General features: G+C 37.4%; 1 protein-coding gene across 12 annotated transcripts in view; it reads right to left on the reverse strand.

Annotated features, from left to right (window-relative positions):
- MAST4 (microtubule associated serine/threonine kinase family member 4) overlaps positions 1–13,807 on the reverse strand; it is a 279,183-nt gene that overhangs the window by 14,000 nt on the left and 251,376 nt on the right. For all 12 annotated transcript variants that reach the window (XM_077790300.1, XM_021534406.3, XM_021534408.3 and 9 more), the window contains 9 exons: positions 11,269–11,477; positions 10,384–10,522; positions 9,199–9,331; positions 8,312–8,477; positions 5,728–5,829; positions 1,924–2,046; positions 1,564–1,676; positions 526–653; positions 195–427 (listed from right to left, as the gene is read on the reverse strand). In XM_077790300.1, the coding sequence (XP_077646426.1) occupies positions 195–427; positions 526–653; positions 1,564–1,676; positions 1,924–2,046; positions 5,728–5,829; positions 8,312–8,477; positions 9,199–9,331; positions 10,384–10,522; positions 11,269–11,477 (1,346 nt within the window). The remainder of the gene's footprint in view (positions 1–194; positions 428–525; positions 654–1,563; positions 1,677–1,923; positions 2,047–5,727; positions 5,830–8,311; positions 8,478–9,198; positions 9,332–10,383; positions 10,523–11,268; positions 11,478–13,807) is intronic.

Here is a 13,807-nt window from a genome sequence, read left to right on the forward strand (position 1 = left end):
TTAATGAAAAACACACAATGTGTAGTACAGAGTGTTAGACCTGATCTAATCCCAAACCAGATCCCTGTTGAGATAGCTGTTTTTGAAAGCAGCTCCAAAATGCATCACTTCTAAATTTATGAATGCTACTGCCACAAGGAGGTGGTCTGCAACTGTTTGTAGTATCATCAGTCAAGACACACACTGTAAACTACCTGATAGTGTGGAGCTGCTGATTGTACTTGCTGGAGTGGTTACTTCAGGTTCGTCTTGCACTATTTCATCGCTCAAAAATGCAGACTTTTCCTGCTCCTCCCGGAGTCCCCGTGAGCTGGTGGAATCATCCTGTTCTCCTTCGGCTGACACGGACAATTTTGGAAGCAAACCAGAATTGCGCTGTTGCCGGCTAATGTCAGTCTCAGATGAGATGGATGTAGATATTTGCTGTCTGCATAAAAAATAAGCAAACTCTCATTCAGTTAATAAATGAGGAGGCCTGCTATCTGGCAAGCAGGATGTAGATAACTTGCTGTACATCCTACTTACATTTCAGAATATTCCGAACTCCAGCTTAAAGATTCCACAGAAGGCAATGCTACACTTTTTGTTTTGTCCCCTGCATCTTCCTTTTCTTCACCTTGAATTTGAGTGACTCGATCTATACTACTAAAAACCTATAAAACAAAAAAAAAAATAACCCACAAAAAAAATTGAGTATTTGATATTTTAAAAAAATATATGCATGATACACAGTTCTATGCTTTTAAATGCTTATATAATATTTCATATTGCAAACTTCCAATTTCTTGAAACTTTTCAAATTTCCAACACTTCGTGTTCTAAAAATGCTTTTTTGGCTCCTCATGTATAAGTATACAAATAGAATATCTTCTCATTATGTATTTATCAGTTTTCTCCGTATTTCAAAGTGCAAACCAAGATAGTAAAGCCAAAATACTGCATGTTCTCTTCCATTTCTTCCTGCCAATTCACCCTGCACTGTATTGCCTGAGCAGGTCCACTTTGATCAGCAATAATTAGCTCTTATCTCAGCTACTAGTGTAACACTACCTTTTGGACAGTTTTACCTTTGATTCACAGCATTCAGATCACTCCCTCAAATCTACATTTCTCCATGACTGTAACACATTACCTTGCCTTTTCCTTTGGTCAAATGTCATTAAATTAATACCTACTACAAGGTAGTATGGTAATATTTGTTATGTTATCACCTACAAGATACCCAGGACACAACTGGAGCAACATGAAAACTATGTAAAAAGAAACCATGCAAAGAACACATATTAGCATTTAACAGAATGCTTCCTTGACACTTTCTGTTATGCTATGATGAGTCTTCTAAAGAAAATACCATCATATTTATATAATTTTCCATTAGTATCTTTTCTACACAATCTTCCCATATTTTGATTTAATGGTATTCAATGTATTCTTGCTCAATTTGAGTTAACTTCATAGTTTGTTGAGAAAACAAGGCCCTATATATCTCCTCTATAGTCAATATTTCCAAAATTTGCAAAAGTATAACAATACATACGATGATTACAGAAATTTTTTTCTTACTTTTGAAAATCTGTGTGAACATGAGGAGAACTGTCTTATCTCTAAATTAAAGTCTTCATCATTGGTATCATCTTCTTCCTCAGTTTCCATATGGTGATATTTCTCAGAACGAGCTACAGACAAGGGTAATAAAATATGTGAATTTATCAGGAAGAATGGATACCATGTTATAATAATAAATAAAAATCTAGTTTTATCCTTAAGACTATTTTTGCTGAAGTGTCAATTCACTGGTGAAACTGCAAGCTGCCAGTGATTTTGATACAGAAGATTTTAAAAGCAGTAAGCAAGAGTCAAAGACAGCGATTACTTCAAACAAGGCATCCATCACTTTTTTTTTTAATACCATAAAACACCTACTGTCAAAATAACTTGTGTCATCTTCAGACTCCAATTGTGGAATAAATTCTGCTTTCTGCCTCAGCAGGCTATTCCAGTCAAGGCTCCTGAAGAACTGATGCTGCTTTACTTCATAAGCACCACCTGGAGGAGCCAGAGGAAAACACTGAGCAAATGGTACCAAATTCTCTGACAGTAGATGAACTAAACCCTCAGCCAACAATGCAAATAGTCATGGAAAGGCATGGTCATCTACTATCCATTCCCATTAGAAATTCTAAACCTGCCAGAAATAGTCCCAGCCCCTGTTTTCTTGTGGCCATTTCTTTTAACAGCTTACTGCTTTATCATCACCCCCTTTTAAGATTTTTATTTTCCCAGATGTACTAATATCTTAGCTACACATTAGTCAGAATCATCATATGTAGTTCTACAAAAAAAACTATGCACACTAGGTAAGTGTAAGTTACAAAGTAATGCAGAAATGATTCTTAATAGTTGCTCAGTATAAACACTATTGCTGACTTAAGAGATCCTTTCAGTGTTTTATGAAAGCTATACACAATTCTATAGGAAATACCCTATAATTTCTTTTATTTATTACTGCTCATTTAATGTGTGTTAAATGATTACACTAGTTTAAAATTAGAAAACAACTGTAAGAACACAATGAAATATTGGCAATTTTGCCCTGGGAAGGTGGAAGATGGCATCATTATTAAACATACATCTAATTCTAAAACCTGAAAAAATAACCTGCAGCAGCAAGACCTGCTGCCAGCTTGGTTTTGGTTTATGTTGCATGGTTTTGCTAGTGGGGTTTTGCCAGCTTCTGTGAGAAGCTGCCTTCCTCCCTCTATATCCAACACAGCCACTGCCAGCTAGCTCCAAGACGGATCCACTGTCAGCTCATCAGCATTATCTTGGATAATGTATTAAAAGAAGGGGAAAAACAGCTGCACAACAGCAGCCAGAAGACAGGAGTGAGAACAGGTGAGAAGAACAACTCTGCAGACACCGAAGTCAATGCAGAAGGAGCTCCAGGCACTGGAGCTGAGATTCTCCTGCAGCCTGTGGTGCAGATCATGGGGAGACAGCTGGAGGACCACACTGGAGCAGACATCCACCTGCTGGCCATGGAGGACCCCTTGGTGGAGCAAGGTGGATGCCTGCAGTAGACTGTGATTCTGTGCAAAAGCCTGTGCTGGAGCAGTGCCCTGGGAGGACCTGCGGCAGAGAGGAGCCTAAGCTGGAACAGGCTTGCTGGCAGAACTGGTGACCCCATGGGGGACCTATGCTGAAGCACTCTGTTCCTGAAGATTGCATCCTGTGGGAGGGACCCACATTGGACCGCGGGAGTAGTGTGGGGAGCAAGGAGTGGCAGGGGCAGCATGTGATGCACTGACCACTACCTCCATTTCCTGTCCTCTCATGCTGCTTGGAGGGAGAAGTAAAGCAATGATGTAAATTGGTGATAAATTAAACTAACTTCCCTGAGTTTTGGTATGCTTTGCCCATGATGACAACTTCCTGTCCTTATCTCAACCCATGAGCCTTTGGCATATTTTCTCCTCCCGACCAGCTCAGGGAGGAGGAGACTTGGTGAGTGACTCCTGGTAGCAAGGGGCAACTCAGCACATGCATACAGCATGAATACTTCTCTATGTCAAGGCTTTGGAGAGAAAAAAATGAAATCTGCAGGACTGGTTTCTAAGTCAGTGTTAGGATTTCTAGATTGGGTTCTTTGCTTTTCACACTGCATCAGGGAAAAATTCAAAGAAGCCAAGTCTTCCCAGAGGAGACCAAAATCACATCCCATCAGAAGTCACTAGCTAAGCAGTGAGTACTTCTCTGAGCAATGTAATGGGATATTACATCAGAACTGTATTATCAAAGAAGTCTTTTTACTGGTGTTTTCCTTCTTCAAAGTAGGTATAGCATCTATCTCTCTTCTTTCAATTTACCTTTGTCACTCAGGTCTCCTGAGCAAGTAAACAATTATGATTTTCACAAAGTGTTATGCAGCTTGCCAATACATATTAAACTGACAGGATTGTAATTTGAAATGCATGGTGGAGCCTGGCATAAACCACGGTATTTTTCAGTGCTCATGTGGGACCTGTCACACTGCAGCCTCCATTTCTGTGAGCTGATTCTAACACTTAAAGACCCTACAACTTTGTTGTGGTTTCTAAACCCTCTGATTCAAAGAAATAGCTGCCTTATCTCCTTCTTCAAACTGCCAACTGTAAAGAGAGACCAGAGGCTTTAAAGATGTCAGTTCCCAACTGAGCACCACAGGTGCTTCATATTTAGTATTTAAGGCAGCCTCATCTCACCCCATTCTCTACCAACTGTATAGCAACAGACACTAAATTTGCAATCCTCTTCTGATCCAGCCTCTCCATGGAAAGTCTTCAATTAACACTGTATTTACCAGGAAAATGAACCTGGCAATGAAACAACAACACCTGGAAAGAGTGTACTTAAAACAAGGGAATAAAACTAGTTGTGGATTTTCATTTTGCCTTTGGCATTGGTGCCCTCTGCAGCAGATGATGCAGGCAGCAAGTGGAGAAGCTACTGGGGCATGACATCTTCCTAACTTGTTTAACATGAGGCAAGGGACAGCAATAAACTTTGCTGAGCGCCACTTAGTCCAGACCATCACTTATGGTGAAGTCTAAGGGTTGTTCACACAGTTCCCCAGACATGCAGTTCTTTCATATCAGTCACATCATCATGCCTTGAAGCAAGCCAAAGGAAGACATGTCATTTGGGACCATGTCAATACTACTGAGGGTCTGGGTTATAATCATGAGCAGCTGTGATAACACCAGTTATGAACTGATTCCTATAGCCTCTTTTTAATTAGGCCTAAAAGTATGTAGCACAATTGGACCCAGTTTCGTGAGCAATTTGCCAAGTACTCTCAAGCTGACTCAACCTGCCACTTGGTTTTCTTAGCATCCCAAATGTATTTCTTTTCATGGCATACAATGTTCACTGTAAATAAGATTATACCTCTATATTTGGGCTCATTTATGCAGGAGAGTTTTTTTTTTTTTGTTTTTTTTTTTAACTGTGTTTACCTAGTGCTCTGCCTAAAGTCGTAACAGTCAGTGACTAGGATTCCCATAAATTAACACTTAAAAATCACACACAATATTCATTATTGCCTCTCACAGAAACTCACAAACAAATACTGGTCTATCAACCAACAAATAAACTCTTATTACATAAATGCACAGTACTTTCATTAGCCTATGGAAGTCTTAATACCTCATTAACATTCAGTTTTATTTTAATTCTCTTTCATACAAGGCAGTAGTACTTGATAAATGAGAATGAGAAAACTTTTCACCACCCAACCTCAGACAGTCATTGCTGAATAAGGATTTCGAGTACTCATCACCCACCCTGACACCTGGAGGAATTAATCTGCCAGGCTAAGATACTTCTGAAAAAATAAGCTGTATATTGATTTCCCTCCTAGACTTCTGTATTTAGTCATTTAATACTGTATTGATAAGAAACCCCATTCACTGACTAACAGGGTCTTTGAGAAATTTCTGTTATATTTATCAAATTAGCGGAAGAGTAAATACAAATGAGTCCATGTAAGTCTCACAGAAACCAGGACAGGTATCATCATGTTAATTTCCTATTACTGGTCTTGATCTATAAATTATCATGGCATATTATCATACTGCATGTCATGACAGATGTTTCCCAAACAAAACAAACAGGTGAACAAAAGCTCCCAATGCTGAATACAGAAGCTATTTCTAGTACATTAAGAATTTAAAATTAGTTCCTCCTAACCTGTTCCCAGTCTTTCCAAAGGATTCTGCCTAAGTAGCAGAGTAATCAGATCCTGGGCATCCGGAGGTGGTGCTTCATCCTTTTCAGGCCAGTTGATTTCATCTGTAAAAAAATGAAGTTGCTTGATATTGCTGAGGTCTGATCCCAGCACAAACTGCATGAATCCTCTCAAAAGCAACCTAACAGCAAAGCAGAGTTAAAGCAACTTTCTCAACTTACTCTGCTGCATACCAATTATTTCTAATTTTTATACTTTCTATACAAACTACATAAATATACTATGTTCCCATTTCCTTTGGAAGTATCATTAAACACAAAACTGTGTTTAGCAGCACAATACATGAATGCCTGGCTCATGGAAAACTTAAAAAATATTAGCACAACTTGTATGCGCTCTCTTTCCCCATCAAATCAAGGTTTAAACTGTAGTTATGTTCCATGGAAACTGTTGTTAAGATGGAAACTGCTGACCTGACATGGTAGTTGCTGCTCACATCTGTGTTCCCTCTCTAATGCTAGTAAATTCCCTGAAGTCAATTCTCCCATGACTAAGGGTCAAGGTGTCAGACTGTGGTCTGGCAACATGTATGGCAATGAAGATTTTTTTCTAAGAGTCTCAAACTTCCATACGACCTCCTTCTACTGACTCTTATACTACTATGGCTTTTGCACTTCATGGCAATCTGGACTTAAACTACGCAATCAAGATAGGATAATGTTGTATATGAATATGAACTTTCTAACAGCCTACAAACAGCAAGTTTTGTCTGATTTTTAGTGGAAGCTTCCTCCACAAAGATAATATATTGCAGGTTTAGATAAAACTCCAAAGAAAGGAGGTACAAGGATTGATTTTGGAATCAGAGAAACAGCATACTTGGAGCTCCAGAAACACAGAAAGCTGTTAAGGATTTTGTTGTTGTTTTATGATCTAGACTTCTTCTATGAAGTAATTGGATAAATAATCATCAGAGGCAGCAAGATTTTAATTTTAAACAGAATGTAGATTTTGCTCATGGAAACTGGAAGAAAAATCTAGGCTACAATTTGGTTCTTTAAGATGGCTCTTACAGTCAAATGGAAGGAAGTAATTTATTATAGCACAGGAAACATATCCAACAAAAGTTCTTCTAGAGACACTAAAAATTATTTCAGTAAGCAAGGTTATTTCAAAGAGAAACAACTGACAAATCAACATCAAAACAAGAAACTGAGTCAACCAACAGTCTTGTATGGTGAGTGGGAGTAGATGATGTTTATAAAAGGACTTCTACAAATAACTTCTGTAAGATAAATTGACACATTCAAACAGACAAAGGCATTTACAAAGGTCTCAACTAGATTGTAACACATGACAACATGTTTTACAAAAAGTAAAATTAATGCCAGACGCAAAAAAAAAGCCTAATGTACGAATTTTGTCATTAATTTTAAAACTATTTCCTCCCCTTCTCCCCGTCAGGGAGTATAAGGATAAAAACACAGGTGTGTGTGTCTGGAAATGCAATAAAAACTTGAGTTATTTCCATGTTTGCCTGCCTACAGCTTCCACTGCAGTTTAAATCTGATTTGGAAAATAAAGCATGAATATGCATTACAGCCATGGGGCACCCAGGAAACAGATAGCATTTGCTGCTTGTGTTAATTAAACAGTTGATTCTTCTTGTCACTTAGGCCTCATCATATCACATCAGAAAACAATAGTTATAAATCCATGAACACATGGATTTTAATAGTTTATAAACAAGTCTGGCTTTCAGCTTCAGAGACAGAGAAAATAAAGATGATGACATAAAATCTCCTTAAGTGCAAAAGGGAATTTGTTTCATTCTCACAGAATGAGGAACCAGAGATGTATTCTTAGCTACTGGACTTTTTAAGCAGACCATAAAACAGACTGGGAAATACTTAGTAACAGAGGTGTCATTCTGTTAACCTTGTGTCATAAATAGTGACCCTCTACACCTATGCATTTGGGAAATTTATGGAAACAGCAGGTAGGATAGTAAACAATTCTGTTTAATTATCTTTCAGTTTTGTCACAAGACACATAATACTTAGGGTCAGTTTGCAGGTTAAGATCTAAAAGGTTATTGAATTTTAAATGGAAGAAGAACAGCTGGTACAGAAATAACATTACACTCCAACAATCACCAATGAAATCGTTAACAATCTGTGAACTGAATTAGTTTCCTTCTTTTTCTCATTATTTATTATTTGGGAGACATTTGTTTTGGAGTTTTATTACATCTTTGTTAATCTCTGTATTGTGCCATAAGGCATAATTTCCCATTTATGCAAATTTATTTAACTGTTTCTTCTCTGGTATAACTTCTTGACCAAAGGAAAGAAATGACTAGTGCACAGTGGCACTACATTTTCACTAACATAGCTTCTCTCTTCCATACACTGCAGCTCAACCCCTGGATTCTACATTAATGGATTTCTGTACTTAGCAGAGTAAGTTCAGCTTTTAATCTAAATTAATTGTTATTGCTTTGATAGCAGATTGTGTAGTCAATCAGTAAAATTGTAATATATTTACTATTAACAGATTTTGGTCTTTTCTAGTGATGATCCTCACCACTGATTACTTGTCCAAAGAGCTCTTCTGGTGTATCTCCAAAGAATGGCACACATCCAACAAGAAATTCATAAAGAATAATTCCCATAGCCCACCAATCCACTGGTTTTCCATAACCCTGTCTGAGTATCACTTCAGGAGCTATGTATTCAGGTGTACCACAGACCTAAAAGAAAGAAAACAAGCATGATGGCAAAGGAAGTCTTAATTCAGCTGTATCAGGAATTTATAATTCCTGAAATAAAAATTAATATGAAAACATGGAAAAAATGGAATTCAGTTGGGGTTCGTCTGGTGAGTTTGCGTAACAACTTACATCTTTAGAACAACCTACCTACATTAAGAAGTATCATAATCAATATTTGTGCATCTGTCATGCAGAGGACAGTTTGTGCTTTGTACACAGGAGTCCATCATGGCAAGTATCTTACTTAACTTAAAACAAATTGTTATCCTTATACGAAAGTTGTGATGGTTTTATCTTAAGTAACTTCTACAGTGAACAGATTGTGAGCAATGGTAATGAGGCATGCTTAAAGAGAAATGGGCCATAGCACAGATTTTAGCACCCTTGGTTGTACAAAGCATGATGAGCTCCACAAGTACTCTGCTGAGACTTCCAGATTCTTTACAAATCAGTTTTCTATTTGTCTCTTTCACAGATTCACTTGCATAGAATTAGGCTGTTCATCTTACTAATAGATCTTAATGTAAAAATGAAAAAGCCTAAAATAACCTTCAGGGCATCAGTTAAAGTACCTGATATACTCAATTGGAACACCAATGCAGAAATAACTGTGGTTTATTCAGTATTACAGCATTTTCTGCTGGCAAAATATTACTTCATGTGAACACTCAGTGTAGAAATGAAAAAGGTGGTTTCTTACTTGTTTGTCAAGGAATTCTCTGGCATCCTTCTCAATGTGACCCTCGTACAGATTGGTAGTCAAACTCATTAGCCCCACTTTTGACAGGCCGAAGTCTGTAAGTTTTATATGGCCCATGGATGTTACCAACAGACTGAAAAACAGAAAATTTTCAAGTCACTGTGATATAATTCAACATCATGTGCTTCTCATTGTTATTATTATTACAATTGTAATACTAAGAGGAAAATGCTTCATTAGCACTGTGGAATCATACATACAATTTAAAAAGTACTTCAACTGGTACAGAATAAACAGGTTAGAAATCTAAGTCTTGCATTTGTTACTATTACCATCAGAAGGAAACAAACTTTTCATGTGCAATTGAACAATATCTTAGAGAACTACAGAGCTTTGAAGAAACAGTTATCATGGAAAAGAACGAGAAGAGAATATGTCTCATTTTTGAGGTGAGGTAAGTAATTTCCATTTGTAACAAGCTGGGTCAGACATGCATTTGGAAAAAACCTCAGGGTATTAAGTTAGAAATTAATACTATACTGTATATACTACACTGAATAATACTTCATGCTAGGAAGGTATTGTCAGTCAACACCCATGACTTCAATTCCTTTTTTTTTTTAAATTGTGAAACAGAAAGAAGATTAATGAAGTTGCAAGGGCCATACTTTGTATTTCAGCTACTTGCTGTAATGTCAATTTTTGCATAGGAGTAACACTGTACTTTTAAATATTGAAATTGAAAACCCTAACCCCTCAAAAAACAAAGTAACCCCCAAAACCCAAGCAACAGGAGATATTTCTGCATCTGGTCAATTTTGCCTTCAAACATGCAAATACCTACAAGTTTATGATATTTTGTATCAGTGCTTTAGGTATACTTTAAAAAAAAAATTCTAATTGCTAAAATGTGTTTCACTTCTTTCTGAGAAGAAGAATAAATACCATTTTCTTTTTAGCTACTATGATAGCCTCTTCCATTTTAAAAACAGAAAATTCTTAACAGGTCTTTTGGAAAAAAAAATGCATTTTCTGTAACCACAAGTAATGAAAATTCAAATATTGTGAAAGAACTGTGAATCTACATAACATTTACAATAAAAAAAAAATCTAAGCAAGTTTAAACCTTTTGTGTCCTATCAAACAATTTTAAACTCCTCTTTCGGTTATATTCTATCTACATACTTGTCAGGTTTCAAATCCCTGTGTACAATTCCATAATTATGAAGGTATTCCAAGGCCAGAACAGTCTCTGCAAAGTACATCCTTGCCATGTCTACAGGTAAGGGACCCATATTCTTCATCAACGTAGCACAGTCTCCACCTGTGGAAAGAGTACAAATTTTCCAGATGACTATAAATCCTGAGGTGCATCAGTATAAACCATATACGATGCTAAAAGGAACAAAAACTGCAGTCATAAGTTTTTATTTTCTCGTCAGATGATTCAACCAAACATGTAAGGCCCATAGCTACTCTACTGGCAGCAGTGTGAAGCTGGGAGAGAGCTCTACAAGGACTGAGCTGAGAATCAATAATGTACTGCTACCTAAGGAGAAAACAAACAAATTGGAGGGATGGGGAGTGGTGGAAGCCCACACAACCATACCTTGGGATCCCTTTGGTACTGCTTCTGTCCACTGTTCTGCTTCAACATGAGCACCTTTTCATAATGTTTCCTCTTTCTTCTTTCTTTGTAAAAATAACTACTACAAGTCCCCTGACACTTGCTAATGAGCATTTCAGCTCCAGAAAAAAAGCAAACATTTCCACGTGAACTTGGAATGCTAGCACATTTTCTATTACAATCTATAAGGAACTTACTCCAAGAGCAGTTATTTCCCATTATAGCTGGAACACAAGTGTTTTACAAGCTGTTTACCAGGAGATAATGACTGGTGGAAAAAAAAAGAACCACCTTGCTGTTGGATCTGGTTCCTAAATCTGAATTGCCAGAGTATGGAGGACACACAGGGGGCCCCTTCTAATTCAAGTACCATATGGGTTATTTTTCTTTTGTGCTGTAAGAAAATTCTCTTCTTCCTCTGTAAAACAGAAGAGCAATTTTACCTTCTACATATTCCATGACCATACATAAATGACGTCTTGTTTCAAAGGAGCAATACATGCTGACAACAAATGGATTTTCTGCAAATGTCAGGATATCACGCTCAACAAAGGCCTGTTGGATCTGGTTTCGGAGGATGAGATTCTGCTTATTAATTTTCTTCATGGCAAATCTTTGTCTGGTTTCTTTGTGTCTCACAAAATAAACCGCACTGAAAAGTTCGAATGGGAGAGAAAAAGAAAGAAGTCTGATTAACTACTAAAAATACATTTGAAAATACATTTTCCACTCAGTTTTTAAAAAGTATATATTTTATAAAAAAGACTTGTTCTCAACTTAACCTAGTCTTTCACATTAAAGAATGGTTACAAATCTCATTTTGTTTAAAAAAACAGTACTCAAACTAAAACAAACAACTCTTCTGCCCTTCCCTCTCCTTCCCAACCAAACAACAGCAAATATAACAGCAGATATAACAGCAAATGCTTTTAGCCCAGGCAGATTACAGGCATTCCCATCAACAAAGGATTACATATAAAATTCGGCTATGGCACAGTATTATAAATCATTGTGACAAGTGCTTATTCTGTAGGTGTGCTGAAAGGAAATCATGACTCAGTCCAGGGAATTTTAAAACATATCACAGGTCTCTTATGAAGGTTGCTTAGGAGTTGCTTGAAGGGGCGGGCTCCTCATTAGCAGGTGCAGAATCTCCTGTTCTTGTTCAGTCCCTGACATCATTACTGATCCATATCAGAGGAAGGTCACCAGTAGGTAACCGAAAACAAAGATCACTGTGTTAACAACAAGGTAGTGTGGGGCTGTGGTGTATCCTGACTTGGAGAATTTCCACTGGGGTGCTGGGTACAAGGTTTCCTGTGTATTTGGTCAGGTAAAGTCAATGCAGTGAGGGAAGCAAAGAAAAGGAAACCTCACTTGGGTAACTTCTGTCTTTCAGGTCTAAGGAAAAGGTATTACTCTGCTGTGAAATACTCAGAAGGACTTCATGGATGCACTTCTCAAAATCCCTTGAGGAAAATCCTGAACATTTTTGCCTTGAAATCTACTTTATAGCATTTAATGGTTATACCATTTCCTGTCTATAATTATCACAGTGTTTATGGAAAGAAAGCACTTAAAGAAGAAAATAGAGGTGGGAAAGGCAAAGAAATGGTATTCAATTGTGAAGTTTTTAAAATTAAATTAATTATCCCCATGAGGTCCAATTATCACCACATAATTATTTATATAAACACAAAAAGTAGCACTTGTCTTATTATTTCTAAAAAGATCTTCACTAACTACCAAAGTTTTAGGCACTGAAAAAAATAGGACTTCTCCTTTCCTTTGTGAAGGAAAACTTTCCAGACAGCACAGTTTCTCTTAGTGATTCCAAAAGCTTTTATTAATCCATCATTCTTGTCTGAGCATGGGGCACGTAAAAGACATTACACAATCATGAAAGTAGGCAAAAACTACCTTGGGCAAAACCCATGACAAACCCCACCCTTTGTGCCTCCTACTAAGCCTCACTCCTTTCTGCCCCTCCCAAGATGGAACACAGACAGAGTTATTCATCTCCAGTAGTCCTCCCTGCTGACTTCATGCCTTGTATCCTGCAACTCTTCCTACTGCCCCCCTCATATTCACTTCTCTCTCCAACTCTTACTCTTACAAGCCCCTCCCATGCTTTTCTTTCCCTTGCATTTTAGTTTTCCTCTCTCATTTGTTGCTTTCTCCTGTCAGCTTCATAATCTACTGTAATATCTTTTCTTTTACCTGTTTCAGTTCCTCTCTGCATTCCTGGCATGTAGAAAATTATTGCCTGAAGTCTCCATCCTTCAAAAAAACTTGGTTACATGAATGAACTAAGGACTTACTGAGGACTTGGCATACAAATATTCCTCCAGAATTTCAAACGGCACAGTGTGCAAGATGCCTCTTAAAGGCAAACAGAAACCACAGCATATTACAGCATCTTAACAAATCCTCCTTTCAGATCATATACATATGCAAGATCATTACTAACATATTTCAAATGATTAAAGAGTAAGTTCCAAAGACTATCTAGTCCTGTAAATATCTGGTACATGTTGCTGTATTTTCCCAGTTATCTAAACTGCATCTTCAGTCTTAAGAGTCACAAGAAGGTAACTTTCCACTAGGATTCTGTTGTTTCTCAGAAAAAAAGCTGTTTAGCTGAAATGTATCAGACTATGAGACAACTGCAACACAATAGTCTCTTCTACTTTACACATGCATGCACTGTTTATGCCATACAAGGTGCTTCTAAATGGTCTTCAGCACACGAAAATGTCTAACATCCCTCACATCCTCTGGTCATGGTAACCCCAGCCAACAAACACCTTATGAAGAAAACGATACCCCAGCCAGCAGCATGTTGATCATCAAATGCTGCCCATGATCTTCAGTATATTATAAAGTCAATTTCAAATTTAAGGATTCTGTGACTTTTTGCGTCAAACAAAAAAACAGTGTGGGGTGGGCACCCAGACTATCCTGTCAATTGACTGATTGACT

The sequence above is a fragment of the Lonchura striata genome, chromosome Z (assembly GCF_046129695.1).
Source record: "Lonchura striata isolate bLonStr1 chromosome Z, bLonStr1.mat, whole genome shotgun sequence".
Taxonomy (NCBI): domain Eukaryota; kingdom Metazoa; phylum Chordata; class Aves; order Passeriformes; family Estrildidae; genus Lonchura; species Lonchura striata.